This window comes from Lutra lutra, chromosome 1 (assembly GCF_902655055.1).
Source record: "Lutra lutra chromosome 1, mLutLut1.2, whole genome shotgun sequence".
Lineage (NCBI taxonomy): Eukaryota > Metazoa > Chordata > Mammalia > Carnivora > Mustelidae > Lutra > Lutra lutra.
The window spans coordinates 163486321-163504955 of record NC_062278.1 but is presented as its reverse complement, the minus strand read 5'-3'; the positions used below and the strand labels follow the sequence as shown (position 1 = coordinate 163504955).

The 18635-nt window shown below is 45.7% G+C and overlaps 1 protein-coding gene across 3 annotated transcripts in view; it reads right to left on the bottom strand.

Annotated features, from left to right (window-relative positions):
- Positions 1-18635, bottom strand: part of CHCHD6 (coiled-coil-helix-coiled-coil-helix domain containing 6) — a 241505-nt gene that overhangs the window by 207497 nt on the left and 15373 nt on the right. For all 3 annotated transcript variants that reach the window (XM_047742899.1, XM_047742908.1, XM_047742890.1), the window contains exons 2-4: positions 14305-14425; positions 9993-10065; positions 7839-7983 (exon numbers count right to left, since the gene is read on the bottom strand). In XM_047742899.1, the coding sequence (XP_047598855.1) occupies positions 7839-7983; positions 9993-10065; positions 14305-14425 (339 nt within the window). The remainder of the gene's footprint in view (positions 1-7838; positions 7984-9992; positions 10066-14304; positions 14426-18635) is intronic.

Here is an 18635-nt window from a genome sequence, read left to right as displayed (position 1 = left end):
CAGAGATGACCCAGATGTCAGAATTATCAGAGACTTTAGATAATTATAATAGGTTTAGAGGATCCACAGGAAAAGGTGGACAGCATGTGTAAATGTTGGGGAATTTCAGCAGAGAAATGGAAACTCTAAAAAATGCCAAATGTGAAAAAAAAAAATCAGGAGTTCAAGTGGATGTTCATGACTCTTCCCAACCCGCCCACTGGGCTGATCCCAGAAAAGTCCTCATTTTACCCATCAGAAGACTGAGGCGATTAGGAACTGTTGCGCCATGAAACTTCTCACCAGAATCAAAACCCCTGAGGAGCCAGGATCTCCCCGTCAGCACCACTGCCCCCCAGCTGCCTGAGGCATGTGGTGACTCAGACAGACTCAAACAATTACAATCTCTCTAGTCCAGAGGTCAGCAACCTACAGCTCACCCGTCAAATCCAACCTACAGTACTTTTGGTATGACCTCTGAGGAAGAATGTGTTTTTACATTTTCTAGAGCTGTAAAAACAACAACAGCAAAGAATGTGTGACAGAGACCATATGTGGCCCTGCAAAGTCTAAAATATTTACTATGTGGCTCTTTACAGAGAAAGTTTGTCAACCCCTGATCTAATCTAGGGGGAAAAAAAAAAAACAGCAAGATTTAGGAAAGCAAGGAAAGGGGCCATGGATGGCAGACTCTTTTGTTTTGTTTGTTTTGTTTATTTTCAGATTATCGATCTTACCAGCCATCTAGGCTAACAAATCCACCTCCAAAGGAATTTAAGATCTCTGTCTGTAGCTCAAATTGGAGGAGGCATAAGGACAAGGCCACCAGAGTCCCCAGGCCACTAATGCTCTAAAATAGCCATGCCAAACAGCTGTTCCCAGGTGTCAGGTCTCCTCAGCTGCAGGTCAAGTAGAGAACTTCCTGACCACCCTGCCTGAGGCACCAGGCCCACCCTCTGCCTTCTTCAATTCAAGTTAAACCCCAAGTGTGGGAAGTCTCTGACTAGGAGTCATGTAAACTAGCTGACTCCAAGATGTCATCAGAGTGAGAGGCTGTTTTGTTTTGATTTATTATTTGAAAAGGTCAGACCTGTGAACTGCTATGCGGAGAAGGCTGACATGGGTACATGCTTCCACCTACTCACAATGGGGCACAGCAAGGAGGCTTCCAGGAGCCAAACAAGGACGCTGTACAGCAGTCTCCAGGGGCGCCTGGGTTGCTCAGTCTGTTAAGTGTCTGACTTTGGTTCAGGTTGTGATCGCAGGGTCTTCAAATCAAGCTGAGTTGGACTCTATGCTCAGCAGGGAGTCTACTCCCCCTCTGCCTCTCCCCCCAATCCTGCTCACTCACTCTCTCTCTCTCTCTCCCCCTACATCTCTCTCTCAGATAAATAAATAAAATGTTTAAAAAAACAAAAACAAAAACAAAAAACAGTCTCCGAAGCAGGAAGCCCTGTCCACGCCCTTCAGCCACTGGAGCTCTAGCTAGCCATGGTTTCCTAACCATCCATGCACATCTATAATTGACTGAAGACCCAGTTCCTCTCCTTGAGGAGCTTATAATCTGAGGAATGAGACTCACAAAGATGTAGGAGGGGAGAACTAGGAAGAAAGGCTATAGCTGTAACCCATTTCACTCAGGATTTCAGAAAATTACAACTCAAAACCTTCTGAATCCATCATTTTCCTTAAATCCTGACTGCAGACTCCATAGAGCTAAGGTGGCAGCTTCTTGGAGCACGGAAACAATGAGAAGAGGGCGTGGGAGATCAAACCTCCCCTGCAGACTAGAGAGCAGAGCAGGACAGCCACTCTTCCTATCTATCTATTATTTTATTTTATTTTATTTATTTTATTTTATTTTATTTTATTTTGTTATGTTAGTCACCCTACAGCACATCATTAGTTTTTGATGTAGTGTTCCATGATTCATTGTTTGTGTATAACACCCAGTGCTCCATGCAATATGTGCTCTTCCTAATACCCATCACCAGGCTCATCCATACACCCACTCCCTCTCCCTCTAAAAGCCACAGATTACTTCCCAGAGTCCATAATCTCTCATGGTTCATCTTGCCCCCGATTTCTTCCTTGTCATTTTTCTCTTCTTTCTCCTAATGTCCTCCATCCTATTCCTTATGTTCCACAAATAAGTGGAACCACGTGATGATGGTCTTTCTATGCTTGACTTACTTCATTTAACATAATCTTCTCCAGTTCCATCCATGTTGATGCAAGTGTTGGATATTCATCCTTTCTGATAGCCGAGTGATATTCCGTTGTATATATGGACCACATCTTCTTTACCCATTCATCTCAGTTCTTTCCACTGTTTGGCTATCGTGGACATTGCTTCTATGAACATTGGGGTGCATATGGCCCTTTTCTTTTACTACATCTGTATTTTGGGGGTAAATACTCAGTAGTGCAACACTCTTGTTGTGCAAGTCCTTAGATCAGGCAGGCACACCCAGGTGGACAAGCACTTATGGCATCTGGCCAGTGGCAGGATTTGGTTCCCAATTTTTCATCTGCCATTTCAGACCTTCCCCGTGGTCACGGTCCAGTAGAAGAAAAGCTCTCTCTTCTTGTGCATCTCTTTCGAGGCATTAGAAAACCCTCCCCCAAAGATCACCATCAGACCTACCGAATTTCATCCCAGGCTCACACCTGCCTGCCACACTACACACCCCTAGACCATAGCCAAATGACTTGTCCCAACCTGCCCTCAGCCTCAGCTTGGGCTGCATCCTTCATCAGAAACACCCTTTCTGGAAAAAAAAAAAAAAAAAAGAGAGAGAGAGAAAGAAAGAAGAAAAGACACTTTCTCAGCCTTCTGCACCTGGTGAGCATCTCCTCAGTCTTTGAGATCCAGCCTAGGGGTCACCTCCCCTCAGAAGATTTTCCCACCCTGCCAGGAAGAGGCTGTTGTCACAGTCTCCTTCCTCCTCTACTATCTTCCTATCCCTTTGGTCTGACCATGACACTGTCCAGTCGCTTCTGAGAATACTTACCTCCCCCAATGAACAGAGCTTCTCAAGAACAGAAGCTGTTTCTCATTTGTTTCCATTTACCAAGAAGTGAACCCAGTGCCTAACATAATAGGCATTCAGAGAATATAGAGAGAAAATAATGAAGAATTGCTCACCAAGAAAGAAATAAAATCAAGTTTTTGCTTTCCATCAGGTGTACGTACTTCAATCTCATTTCTAGTGTGTCAGGAATCCCAACAGGCAAGGTCATAAATCTCATTCTCCCCTAAAGTAAAGCTCTGCCCATCAGAAGACCCAGCCCCAGAAACCACTCTGTTCTTACTTCTCTCTAGAACATCTGGAACTCCAAACTTCCTCCCCCAACTCAAAGGAAAGCATACGTTACTTACACAGGCTCCACTGAAACAAAGGGCCTTCACCCCAATTATATCTGGGGTTCTACCAGTCTGCAAGTGTTATACTCAAAAAACAGCCCACCACTGCACTAGATAGGAAACAGAGACACTTTTGTCATCAGAAGTAGGTTATAAAAATTATTACCTTTCCTTGTCATTAGCTTTATTAACTTTTCCCAATAATGAGCTGAATCATTCCCTCATGCAGGAGAGGATTAGAAAATCAATATTGTCAAAGAAAGGGCAGAAGAGCACATTAAATGTCAAACTGCACTCAGTACACTCAGGGAAAAGTTCTTCAGACAAGGCTACAGGTGTGAGGGTGCAGGGCTTGAGGACACCGGCCAGACAGAGGCGGCACCAAGGAGAAGCAGGCAGCTGGCTCATAGAGCCAGAGACCACGCCATGTCCACCCCGGGAACCAGCCTGGCCCCAAGGCCAGGAAAATGTGCTGCAATCCAAACACTAGGGCTCCTTCAATCTGCGCATATGGAAGGCTCAGATGAGAAAAGAAAATTCCCTATGCTTCTGTTCAGGTTCTTTCTCCATCTTTTTCCTTTTATTTAAATCCTCCAAAGCACACGTACAGTTTTGACATTATCTCCACTAAAAGGCCCTGCCAGCCACAACAACCAAGGGGAAAGGGTGGCTACAGTATGGCTCAGCATCGAGGTGAGTGCCTCAAGCCCCTGCTGACCTACAGAGAGGGCCTGGAACTGGCTTCCCTTCTCCTCTGTCCACACTGACAGCTGAAGCCTTCAAAACCAGGCTCACGTATCTCTTTGCATCTGCTGCAGCACCAAGTAACAGAAACCAACTCCAGCTAACGCAGGCAAAGGAAAGTTGACATCTGATCACTAGCAGATGCTTCAGTCCTCAAGAAGGCAGAGGACCAGACTTGAAACGGATGGGTACAGTGAAGGTGTGGGAGATGTCCTCACTGCATGAAGATCCTGACCAGGAGGCCTCAGCTGCAGTGCACAGTCCTACCCCCGCCTCTTCACTCACTCAGAACGAAAGTCCCCAGAGAGAGGATTTGACTAGCTGCCCTCGGGCCCTGGCACTGGGATTGCAATCCCAACAAGACAATGCACAAGAAGAGACAGGAAAATTCCCAAAAGGAAACGGGACACCGACCGCAAGGACAGATGGATGCTGAACAGTCAAAAATGGGAACACCCAGAAAAGTTGTTAATAACATTTCCAAAATGAAGGAAGTCACTTGCTTCACTCTTCCCTAAAAACTCAGGTTCTAGAGAACACTATCCATCCAGAAATTTGGGGAGGAGGGAATCAAATAAAGATGGATTTTCTGTATTCTAAAGTTACCCTTTGTCAAAATAGAAAACCCACACAGCTGTAGTGAGGTCATTTAAGTCCCCTTCTGACTCTAAAGGTTCTCCTCCAAGGACAGACAGTCTTGAGGAGGCAGGATCCAACCTTCTCCTTCACAGGTGGAAGAGAGGAAGCTGTGAATTCCCTTTCATTGTAATTAACACGTTCCAGGTGAGAAAGAAGAAACACCACACCTGTAGGCTGCCATTTTCCATGCTAGGTGACTGCCCCAGGAGGCCAGCTTGATTTGCTCGTGCCGTATTGCTTAACCCTTCACCTCCAGAACCAGGGTCCTTTCCACTTGGTTGTCAGGCTCCCTGCAGAGGGGTGACAACCACCTGCCCCACAGAGACTAACCGCCAGCACCCCTAAAACCACATCCTCACCCCAGTTTCTCTCTGCACCAACTGACTCTTCACCAGGATGCCACAGAGTTCTAGAAACACCAGTCAGATCACATAATCGCCATTCATATGGTCTCCAGGACTCTTCCAAGGTTTCACAGTCACAGCGGGCTATCTTGTGGGTCAAGTCTACAAGGTGTCCAAGGTCTTCTACAAGGTGGCTTCACGCCTCAGTCACCTGTCTCACTATGTCAGGTCACCTCCTCCACACCCACCCATCTCCCCGCAACTGCTCCCTCAGTGGGAGGGGCCCCAGCCATATCCCTCAAGGCTTAGGTCAAAGGTATGTCTTCCTCCAGCAGTTGACACCACCACCTTTGCATTCCTAAGCCCATCGTGTTTACCTTAGCTTCATGCCTACTGAAACTGATGTGGCCTTTTTCTAAGTTTTTGGTTTAAGTCTGTCTTCCCCACTGGAGTGTCAATTTCCCAAGGGTGAGGCTCCTGTATTGCTCGTAATCCCCAGAGGGCCTAGCTCAACCAACATGTGTTGTATACCCGCCGAAGCTTTCAACCTCTGTGCAAAGGCCTTCCTCCCAGCCACCACCCAGGGCACAGTCCAGTAACTCACGTGGTCTGCACCTTCCTTCTGTGAAGCACGGATTATACCAGACCACCCACCTAAGGCAGGTCAAGGCTGCTGCTGTCTCCCAGCCCATGACCTCCAAAGCAGATGACATTAGATGCTGCTACAGCCATTCTTCTTACCCCCTATCCTGCCCACCTCCATTCCTTGCTGTGATATCATGATTTATAATAAGAACTAAATATTTAGTCTTTACTGTTACTGGCACAGAGCTCCTAAAACCCTTGGGATTTCCTAAGTGATGACAGAGATAAAGATATCTTTTTTTTATGGTAATGAGATGACTTTTGGACCACAGGGAAGGATGAGGACTAGTTACCAATGGAGCCAACCACATGATTAGAGAGTTGGAACCTTCAGTCTTACCCCGGAGCTCCAGCGAGCGGAGAGGGGCTGAAGGTTGAGTTCAATCACTAGTGCCAGTGACTGAATCAGTCATGGCTAGGTAATGAAGCCTCACCCCAGTTTCACCCCAAAACAACTGGATTTGAAGAGCTTCCAGGTGGGCAAACACATAGAGCTTCTGGGGGAGTGGTACGCTGGCACAGGACTTGGGAGCTCTGCACCCTGTCCCCACATAGCGTGCCCTGTGGCTCTCTCCCATCTGGCTGTTCCTGAGTTAAATCCTTTCATAATCCTTTTTTTTTTTTTTTTTAAGATTTTATTTATTTATCTGACAGACAGAGATCACAAGTAGGCAGAGAGGCAGGCAGAGAGAGAGGAGGAAGCAGAGAGCCCGATGTGGGGCTCAATCCCAGGACCCCGAGACCATGACCCAAGCTGAAGGCAGAGGCTTTAACCCACTGAGCCACCCAGGTGCCCCTCATAATCCTTTTAGTAAGTTAAAGGTTTCTGAATTCTGTGAGTCACTCTAGCAAATCGGTCAAACGAGGGGATCATGGGAACCTCTGATTCACAACCAGTCAGGCAGAAGCACAGGTGACAACATGGCCTTGAATGGATTCTGAAGTGTGGGGAGAGAGAAGTCTTGTGCCCTAAGCCCTTACCCTGTGGAGTCTCAGGAAGAAGTTGAATTGGAGGACACCCAGCTGGTGTCAGAGAATTTCTTGGATGTGTGGGGGTCTTCCCACATGGAAATGGAATGGGGAGAATTATTACTATCAGCCCTACTTCTATCTAGATGCCCACCCTCTCCCCAGTGGGACTAGAAAAGAGCCCCAGCTCCAGTCAGTAAAGCCCTCTCTGTTCCCTCTGTGGAGGACTGGCTGAGCCATGCGCCCCTGGTGCAGTTCAGACCACAGCCATGTAAGAGGCCTTCAGCTGAGGGCTTCTGTGAAAGTTCTCTCTTCTTCTGCTGCATGTGTCCCTGTCTACATAAGACCTGGCAGGATGTGGGGGCAGCTGTCGTTGACCTGTGGGGATGTCTAGCTGGAGTACACCCTGGCACACTGAAGATGGCAGAGCAGAAGGAGAACAGGGGTCCATGATGACGCCAGTGAGCTGCTAAATTAGTCAAGCCTGGGGCATTTCTAGACTCCTGGGAGTATGACATAAAGTTTTCATTCACAGCAGAAAGAATCCTAATAGTCTCCTATCAATTAAATGCATTAATAACAATAACAGCGATAACAGTGAATTTTTATAATCTGCCAGGTCCATGCTAAGCCCGGGACAGTTACTATCTCGCCTTACCCCTGGGGCAATCCTATGTGCAAACATCATGATCCTCAACCGAGGCTCACAGACACTGAAGGATGGGGCCGAGCTGGCAAGCAGGGAGCTAGGATTCATACCCAGGCTGCCTACCTTTGAAAGACTGTGTTCTCCATCTCATTATTGCACGCCCTCAAGCCCCTAGAACTCTCCCTTCACACCATCCTGGCACATATACCACTGACAATTGTGAATTTTCAGAGAGCGGGACCGGACTGCTCAATGATCCAGCCCTCACTATATATAGTGTTCCAGAGACTGAAAATACAGGCCAGAGGTAGCAAATCAAGTCAAGTCAGTGGCAGAGTCAGGGCTATAAGAACTCAAGCCCTTGGCTTCTCCAGAAAGACACCCTTTCCACAAAGGTGGAGCTAGGCCCCAGAGCTTCAGAGAGATCAGGCCTCAGAGCCTAACCTCTGCCTCCCAGAGCTGCTCGAGCACAAAAGGCCAGCTCAGGAAGATCTGTACTCACCAGCTGGGTTGACTTCTGCTTCTCCTGGTCAACGCTGCCCTCCCCACGCTTCACGGATACACTCCTGTGCTTTGTGGCTGCCTCTCTTTCCCTCGTTACTACCTGGAATAGCTCTTCCTGGACCTTGGCCTGCTCCTGTTTATACCTGTGCCAGAAGAGAGATAGAGGAAAGCAGATGCAGATGGCCTGACTGGCAGAAGGTAGCCAAGAAAAGGTCTGCATACTTACTTCAGCTGGCAGGGGTTGGGGATCTGTGGGCCAGGGGAGCTCTGAGGCCAGTGGGAGAGGTTCAGGCATCAGCGATAGTCCCCAGGCAAGGGGATAAAGTGACTCGCTCTCAGCCAGGACAATACAGATCAGGAAAAGAAGGAAACCTGACCATCAGATGAGGAATCAGACAGCCATATGCCAAATGAGAGATTCTCAGGGCACAGGTTCAATCCTGGGCTAACCACTCCTATATAGTGGACAGGTGAGGTGGGAAGCCCTACATTCTTCTGCCTCCCCTTGAAAGCTTGAACAGTTTAGATGACAGCAATCTTTTGTTTGGAACATTTAACTCTTCATCCTGAATGTATTCCTACCCTCTGACCTATTTCTGGGCATTCTGCCTAGTAAAATAATCCTAAAGACAGAAAAAGGTTATTAGTACCAAGATGCTCTTAGAAGAGTTATTTATTATAGTGTAGAAGAACACAAACAACTTAAATGTCCACCATCAAGGTCAAGTTAAAGAACATATGGTACAAAAGTGCAATGGTATATTACGTTAACATTAGACCAATATATTCTTAGATTTGTCAATAGCCTGAATCTAAAAATTGAGGACCAATAAATAACACTTTTAGAAATAAAAATGTTTATAAAGCAGGTGTAACAAATGGAAAATAATTGTGAAAATAACAAGATATAAAATTATACATAACTTTGAAAAATAATCCTGAACTAGGGGGAAGAAGATATTGGGGGAAAAAACTCCAAAATATTAACAGGAGTTATTCAGAATCTATGGGTGATGTTTCCATTTTATATATTTCCCAAGTCTTTCATTAGCATGTGTTAGTTGAACATTTTTTAAATATTTAGACGTTAAAAAAAAAAAAAAAGATTCAGGTTAGTTATTCTTGGAGAGGCCCCCTAGGATAAGAGAGGGGAAATTCTAAGAATGTGGGCTTCAGTCCATGACTATGGAACACACCCAACTCAGCTGACCTAATTGAGGGAGCCACCCAACTGTGGCTGACACTGGGCCCCCTAGGCTGCCAGTGTCCTAAAGGGTAGAGAGGAAGTCTGTCAATGACAACTACAGTTAACATTCACTGGGAACTCTCCCAGGCGCTGGGCTTAGGTGCTTACTATGCATTAACATATTTAATCAGGACAATACCCCCATCAAGGAAGTATACTCCCAACTATGCCCTCTCAGAGGCCTAGAGAAATGCAGTGGCTTTCCAGAGTCACAGAACTAGTGCGGGGCACAATCAGGGTGCACACTGCATTCTGAGGACCTCTGTGCCTCAGGGAGTGGGACGCGGGTCCCAGTTCAGAGGTATCGCCAGCTCTCTGTGGGTGTGGCCTACGCCAATGGGAAGTCACCAACACTCTGGAGCCAGTCCATCTAGGCAACTAGTTAGAATTGTGAAGGCTCTTTTTCTTCTTATCTCTAAAAACATGCCAGCATGCATACATAGACACAGAAGGTCCAGACACTCAGCTACTAAGTCTAGCTTTTTAAAGTGAATTTTTGGGGGGATGGGGTAACTGGGTGATAGGCATTAAGGAGGGGATATGCTGTAATGAGCACTGGGTGTTTTATGCAACTGATGAATCACTAAACTCTACCTCTGAAACTAATAATATACTATATATTAATTAATTGAATTTAAAGAAAATAAAATTTTTTTAAAGTAAAAAAAAAATTAAAGTGAGTTTTTAAGAACATCAGCAGTCAACCCTTCCAGGACACTTTTGGTGTTGCTTCATGTTTAAACTAGGACCAGTGCCACCTGGACTAAAGGATTCTTATGCAATCTCAATAAGACAAAATATATGAGACAAACCCTTGAGCCTTCAGGCAAGGAAGGGTATCTGGTGAGGAGAGAGCATTCAGTCAGAGCACAGGGCCAGGGCTGAGCAGATACTTGGGCTTATTACCTCTTGAGGAAATCCTCCTCCACCCCAGAGGACTGCCGGCCACCACCATACTCAGACCTGGGCAGTTTGGAGTCTGCAAAGAGACGAGAAGCAAAAGCCAGTTAGCAGCACCCTAAGGTCCATGAAGGATGGTGGTCATCTGGGAAAGGGCTCAGGAGTGCAGCCCCCTGGATGGATGTACCCCACAGACAGACACAGAACACACCGTTGACCCAGCCAGTCTAAAGGAGCATAGCCCGAAGGCCTGTCTGCTCCCTCCTTCTGCACCGGGACTGCTCACTGCATGGGGCAGGCAGCAGGCACAGCCACTTGAGTGTGGTGTTCCCAATCCATCACTCCTCACTTCACAATGACTTAGAATCTAGGTCATCTCCCTAACACAGGCCTGGGAGGGATGAGGGAACCCACTGCTCTGCTTCATGTTCTAAGGACAGCCTCCAAGGTCTCATTTTGGCAGTGGGGGTAGGGAGTGGGGGGGGGTCTCCTTAAATGTTTCCCTTAGGAGCCCATTCTACAGATTTTTAACCCTGAATGTGGCAAACGCCTCATATTAATGACACTTTATCCATCACTTGACTTGCAATAATAATAAATAATAAATAAATAATAAATAAAATCTTAAAAAAAAAAAAAAGATTTTATTTATTTATTTGACAGACAGAGATCACAAGTAGGCAGAGAGGCAGGCAGAGAGAGAGGAGGAAGCAGGCTCCCTGCCGAGCAGAGAGCCCGATGTGGGGCTCGATCCCAGGACACCGGGATCATGACCTGAGCCAAAGGCAGAGGCTGTAACCCACTGAGCCACCCAGGCGCCCCAATATTACTGGGCTCTTAAGTTGTTGTAGGGGCTACCTTTTAATGGCCATGAACTTAGCAATTTCTTTTTTTTTTTAAGATTTTATTTATTTATTTGACAGAGATCACAAGTAGACAGAGAGGCAGGCAGAGAGAGAGAGGGAAGCAGGCTCACCGCTGAGCAGAGAACCCGATGCAGGGCTCGATCCCAGGAGCCTGGGATCATGACCTGAGCCGAAAGCAGAGGCTGTAACCCACTGAGCCACCCAGGCGTCCCAACTTGGCAATTTCTAAGCAAACCCAGTCCACTCATCTCTCCACCACTTGGAGACACTGAAGGTTTTGCTACTCCCCACTCCTCACAACCTTTGCCCTTCCTAAACCATATTTCAGCCAAAGCTCAACACTTTCTGTGGCCTTGGCCGAATGTCCCCCCCCCCATCCCCGGTCCTTCTCAAGTTTCTAAAGCAGCAGCACCTAGGACTCCTATAAAAATACTGCAGAAGAACCAGGCTTTGTGAGAGAACATGCAAGGATTTGCTATTCCACTGCCAAGACCTTTTCAAGCGTGTTGAACTCAGAGGCTCCAGCACTCAACACTTCAGGGAGGCACTTCCAAAAGTAATCATCCTATGTTTCATGCGTTCAGGCCACCTCTCACAGGAGGACGGGCACAGTGGTGCTCCACCCAGAAAGGAGGGCACGCGTAAGTGCTCCTCGGTAGCATGCCAGGTTCTCAACTGGGAAGAAAAAACAGTAAACCAGGAATGCCTGGGTGGCTCAGTCAGTTAAGCGGCTGCCTTCAGCTCAGGTCATGATCCCAGGGCCCTGGGATCAAGTCCCGCATCAGGCTCCCTGCTCAGTGGGGAGCCTGCTTCTCCCTCTGCCTGCCCTGCCTACTGTTCCCCCTGCTTGTGCTCGCTCTTGCTCTCTCTAACAAATAAACAAATAAAACCTTAAAAAAAAAATAGTAAACCACTGCCCAGTTCTGACTTTGACATAATGCCCCTGTTCTTGTTTACTTACAACAGCTTTATTGAGATATAATTTATCACAGTTACTTCTGCTTTTCATACAACTTTCTTATTTTGTAACTACAAACACAATGTATCTACCTATGGCAGAGAATGTGGCACTAATCCACGCTCCCACCTTGCATTTAGGAGCCTGCCCACTTCCCTGACCCTCGGGAGCACTCATTATGTATGTCTTTCACTATTAGCAACGTGGAGAACTTCATCACATGTTTACAAGCATTCGTACACATTTTCTATTGAGTTGTCAAAGATCTCTAAGAACTCTCTGTATCAGGACTATTAATAATCTGTCATGTTAGATCTCCCTAGTTTATCATTCATTCTTCATTTATTTTGTTTCTAAATTGTCTAATGCCTTAGAGTTACATTTCCCACTTCTCTTAATTTAGGGTTTCTTGATGGAGTTGATGGAGTGCTTAGAAAGTCTACTTACTGTATTTATATGTACTACTATTGTAGTCTTATGGCTTCAATTCATACATTTAAATCTTTTATTTCCTCTGACATTTATTTTGAGGTATGGTGTGACATAAGGATTTAATTTTAACTTCTTTTTCTAATCTTGTTCCATCACTGAAATGAAAGCAAACACTGATTTTAAAAGTAAAAATATCTTAAAATCAGTCAACTTCAAGACAGCCCATTTATGCTGACTGTTCTTTAGTATTCAGAAACTCATACTCACAATCATTTAAACAGCAAAATACTTTGTTATAACTAAAACCAAATGACAAATGAACCACCATTCTTGCTCCTTAAACTGCTGAAACTTACCAAATCTGAGACCAGTGCTTCTTTCATTTTCTGAAGCTGAAGCTGACGTGTTACGTGTTAGATTCTGGCCTTCTTTGCTTACTTTATCACTTTCCCCCTCTCACCAGAGTTAATCCAGTTTTTTCAAGTGAACTGGATTAAGTTAGAGCCCTCTTCAACCCCACCCCTCCTGTCAGTTGCTAGAGATATCATGGGGAGCCAGCCCTTTATTTAAAGGACAAGAGCATGTTCAAGAATTTCGTATGCCCCCTCACTGGTAGATAGTCAAAGAGATCTCAGGGTGGGTCCAAACCCAGGTACCAGTTTGCTCTAATGCTCTGGAAGCCCTGAGGCAGACAATACAGAGGCAAGCCGGTAGCAGGCCTGCTTAGAGCCCCTGGCCATCAAGGGTGCAGGCAGAGCTCTCTGGCCTCTGTGCAGAGGTCTGTGACCTGGTCCCTGAGGACAGTCCCAAGAGCTCCCCTTTCCTTGTACTCTGTACTCCAGAGACAGCAAATCACTTCCAGGGTCCCATAGAGGCCAGGCTGTGCCACTCCTCTGGGCCTATACTTACGCTGTTCACCATGCCTGAACTGCCCATCTACCATTGCTCTATCTCTCAAAATCCACTTAAACATCATCTCCCCTTGAAGCCCCTCACTAAAATAACGAGTCACTCCTCTGTGCTACCTTGGCCACGGGTATGCTTCTAGTGTTGCCTCATCATGATACATGTAACCTAAAGGGTTATGCATTTGGCTCCTTAACTAGAGCCGTGTGAGCCATAAAGGTGGCAGCCCTGTCTACACAACGCCGTGCACAAGCACGAGGCACTTGTCCTGATCCCCGGCTAGCAGTCAATAAATGCTGAGTGGACAGGGTATCTTCTACAGTCTTACAATCTAATAAGGAAAACTGGCAAAAAAGACAAGTTGCAGGTGATAGATAAGACCCAGATTCTCATAAAGAGGTATTTATTGAAGAGAATAGCAGCTGCCCCAAAGACTGTCCAAATTTATTTGTAATATCTTAATATTTCTGTACCTTATATCCCTTTTTAAATTGTTTCATTCCTTTGTGTTTGCTGAAAGTCATTGTTTGGAGAAAAGCACAAATTCCTCAATTTGTCATGGACCCCACAGAGGAGGAAACAAATGAGCTCTGAGCCCAGTGTGGGCACAGAAAGAGGAGCCCCTGAAAGGTATGGGGTGGCAGGCCTTGCTAGAAGCCCAGAGTGAACCATTCCAGGAGCCAGGTCAGGACCACTTGACGTGAGCGCTCGGTTCGAGGTGCTGAGGTCAACGCTCAAATCAACTCAATTCCTTGGAGCTGGCCCAGTTCACATAAGCCCCTATCACTCTTTGAACTATGCCGAACAGTAATGACAGTGCGTCTCTTAGGGATTCTTAACAGCAACTTCTTACCTGAGTTACCAAGCCCTTTCGCTTCATTTGTTACATATGGAGAAACGAAACAGCGAGGAAGCCTGTCTGGCCCCAGTCACAGGCACTCTGACTAATGTGCTGCTTTCATCAGAGCAGACAGTGTCTGTCACGTATGAAAGCCACTCTCTCCTAAAAGGCAGTTATCAGAAAGGAGTTGCTTACATCACCCAGAAACAAACAGGAGCCACATTAGCTGTCAAATCTGTTCTGACAGGAAGGCTGTTTGTCATTTCTTTCACACCCCACTCCCGCCCTCCAGAGAATCCCTGCAAGCCACCATACCTTTCTCCGGGCCTTTGCAGGTGCCAAATGTAGAAGGTGGAGGGGCAGGAGGGGAAGCAGGCTGCCCCGCTTGGCAAGACTGGCTGGAATCCTTCATGCGGTGAACCACATTTTCAGACAGCTAAGGGAAGAATTGAGGGATAGGAAGAGAGGGACAAGGAAAAAATTGTGTCAGAGAAATCTCTGGAAATGAAGATGCCCTTTATCCATGTCCCCACTTGACTGAGCATACCACTTCCTCCAGACCAACTTCAATGATACAATTCTACTCAAAAACCTCTCAAGGTAGCCCAGTCCTAGAAGATTAGAGCCAAAGCCCTATGTGGCTTCCAGGTTGACCACAGCATGTCCCCCACTGGCTTTCCAGCAGTTTCCTACTGCTCCCCGCACATACCCCACACTCTGTGGAATAACTTTCTTCACCTCCTCTGCACCCATTATGTTGCTCCTTGGCCAAGAACCAGCAGCAGCCGTCCAGTCCCAGGACATCTCCACCTGTCCAAGGCTTCCCCTTCCTTTTAGGGCATCTCAGTGTCCCTCCTCCATGGTCCCTCCCCTGACAGCACTCTAAGTAAACATCAATCCTCCCCTTCCTTTTCACTCCCATCATAACACATGTGTGCTCTTAGGGAAGAACCATCTGTCCTACCTGTGAACACCTCAAAAGCTGGGATGACCTCCCACTCCTCTCCATATATTCCCAGCACCACACACAGAGTAGACATGACAACACTGCCTAACTCATCCCACCACAGTTCCCCCTAATGAAAACTGGATAACCAACACTTTCATTCATTTCAGTGGAAGTGAAATAGTCATGAGGGTATCATAAAACAGTTTACCGAAATGAAATAGCAAGCTAGGGATAAATCCAGAGTAAAAACCCTTAAGAGTTCACTTCAGTAAATATTTATTAAGTACCTAATACATGCAAGGCATCATAAAGCACAGTTGAGGGGAAAACATTAAAAATGACTTTCAGACAAAAGCCATGATCAGCAACTCCACTTCCAGGTACCCAGCTGAGAAAAGTGCTCCCACATGAACACAGCAGAAATGGAATAGAAAACAAAAAACAAAAAACAAAAAACAAAAGGAAAAAACATAAATATGCAACAATAAGGAACTGGATGAAAAAATGATGGTGTGTGCTTTCTATGAAATATGATGGAGCCATTAAGAAAGAATGAGGTAAAACATACTATTGACATGAAGGGTGTATGGGATAGCTTCTCGATGTTTAAAGTCATAGAACGCTTTTTATAGCCCAATTTTGTAAAAAGCGATATGCAATTGTAGAAATGCAGACATACAGATATAAATATGTCAGTATGTACATGTATACATTCACAAATGTGGCCGTGCATTGAACTTTCACATATAGGCATATATGCAAATACATGTATCTGGTCAGAAGTGAACATCTATGAGGCTACAGAGAAAACATGATGGTTAGTGGGCAGCTGGGGAAGGGCTTTCACTTTGGGCACTGCTTACCATGAACGTTTTTTAGCAACCAAAGATTATACTGAGTCCCTCTAGTATTTCAAATAAATACAAATCAAATAGCTAATTAATATAGGACAAGAGAAGACCAAGCATACACAGCAGTGGAAGAGAGTCGGGAATCCAGAAATAAACCTATGTATCTATGTTCAATTGACTGACAAGGGGCCAAGACAACTGAATGGGGGAAAGAACCCTCATTTGTTCTCTTTAACAAATGATGTTGGTACAGCTGGGTTTCAATATGCAAAGGAAGAAGTTGAATGGCTACCTCATACTAGACAAAAATTAATACAAAATGGATCAGAGACCTAAATGGAGGAGCTAAAACAACATAAGGATAAATAAAAGAAAACACAGAGGTTAAGTCTTTATGATTCTGGCTTTGGCAATGGATTTGTAGATATGACACCAAAAGCATAAGCAACAGAAGAAAATTAGGTATTTTGGACTTAAAAAGTTGTGTGTACCAAAAGACACAATAAAGGAAGTGAAAAGGCAGCCTATAAAATGGGAGAAAATATTTGCAAATCATACACATGACAAGGGACAGGGAAAACTCCCACAACTCAATAATTACAAAGAAAAATAACCCAATTTTTAAAAGTGAGTAAAAAAAAGAATCTGAACAGTTACTTCTCCAAGAAAGATATACAAATGGCTAATACAAAAATGAAAGATGCTCAGTATCATTCCTTATTAGAGAAATGCAAATTCAAACCACAATGAGATAGACAGCACTTCGTGTCCACTAGGAAAGCTACAATCAAAAGTCAGATAATAACAAATGTTGGCAAGGAGATGGAGAAATCAGAACCCTCATACATTGCTGATGGCAACATAAAGTTCCACCGCCACCATGGAAGTCTGACAGTTCCTCAAAACGTTAAGCAGAGAGTTACCATTTGATCTGGCAATTCCACTCCCAGGTATCTACTCAAGAGAAATGAAAATATACATCCACACAAAAATTTGTACATGGATGCTCTTATCAGGATTATCCATAATAGCCAAAAAGTAGGAAGAACCTAAATGTTCATCAGATAAAAAATGGGTCCTAAAATATGGTCTATCAACACAATGGAACATAATTTGTCAGTAAAAAAGAATGAAGTACTGATACTTGCTACCAAAAGCACAAACCTGAAATACGCCAGACACAAACAGCAACACACCGTATGATTCCACTTATTTGAAATGTCCAGAATAGGCAAACTTTGAAAGACAAAAAGTAGGTTAGTGGTTACCTTGTGCTTAGTGAAAATACTCTAAAAATGACTGTGATGATCGTTACATACCCCTATGAAAATTCTAAAAACCATGGACTTATACACTTTTTTTTTTTTTTTCAGAGACAGAACTGTGAATGGTTTATTGGGGGGATACCAAGAGAGGCAGGCAGAGAGAGAAGGGGAAGCAGGCTCGCCACTAAGCAGAGAGCCCGATGTGGGGCTCGATCCGAGAACCCTTGGATCATGACCTGAGCCGAAGGCAGAGGCTTTTTAACCCACTGAGCCACCCAGGCGCCGCGGACTTATACACTTTAAATGGGTGGGTTATATTGTATGTGAATCATATTTCAATAAGACAGCTACCAATAAAGAGAGAAAGACAAAAATGAGCAGTCCAGACAGGACTGTCACTCAGCAAAAGCAGGGTATCCCACGAAAGGTGTGCCTGCGTGGGTTCCTGAGGGTGAGAGCAGAATTCGACAGAACAGATGCTACAGTGTATTGGGGTGCCTCGTACCGTGCAGGGCAGGGCACAGAGAACAGGGGTACGGACAGTCAGAGAGCAGGGTGCCTGCAGCCCCAAGTTCATTTTGGAAGGTGTGGGTTGTAAAGGTGGATCTGGATGAAGCCAATACTGAGAGAGGCTTCAAAGTCAGGCAGAAGGCCTCCAACAGTTGCAGGGCATTGCTGAAAGTTTCGGAGCCAGGAAAGAACACAAGACTGTGCTCCTCAGAGGATACTCAGCACTGCTACAGGGAGCAGTGGAGTGGACAGTGGAACCTTGATCATGAAGTGACAAGCAGGTGTGGCACCAGCAGCAGTGGTGGTGGCATGGAATGAGAGGTTTTGCCCGGTGGCCTCAGTAAGGAATGAAGGAGAGTAATTAGTGGGACAACATGAGAATGCCAGGAAAAGAGAAATCGAGAAGAGACTATTCTGGAAGTGTAGCCAATGAGCTGGAATGTGGATAAAAGTCTCAGATGAGAACAGGGAAAGAGCCCCTACCAGCCTGCTGGCTCCCTCCTTTATTATGGCTGCAGCAACTAAGACCTGAAATGAGTCAGTGTCAGGAAAGCGGAGGGGTAGCTCCACAGAGCAGTGTGCCCACTTCTTGCTCAAATTACTGCGCAGAGGGCCAAGGTGGGACACCAGGTTGGATGGAGGGCGACAGCACGGCTGCAGTGGAATGCTCTTCCAGGCAAGTGGGGACATGGAGCTGGCACTCAACGGTGAACTCAGGCTGCAGGGAAAGATTTGGGTGTCCCAATGGTGTGCTGGAGCCAGCTCGGGAGAGCCGATTTTTAAATTTTCAGCCATTTTGCAAACTGGTTGACTTCATGACAGTAGCCTGAAATTGGCCATGATACAGAGTATTTCCACCACGGAAATTAGCAAATACCACACATCGGGGACCTTTCTTGGGCAGAGATCTGGTTGTTAAACTTTTACCAGCACAGAACAGGGCATGGCTCCCCTCCTCCCTCCATCTGCAAGTGGGCTCGGTGAGATGCACCAGTCCTCTGAGGGACAGGGCGCGCAGGGCACGTGTCCTGAGGGTAGAGAACACTGAGTGGTCCTAGAATCCATATGGCT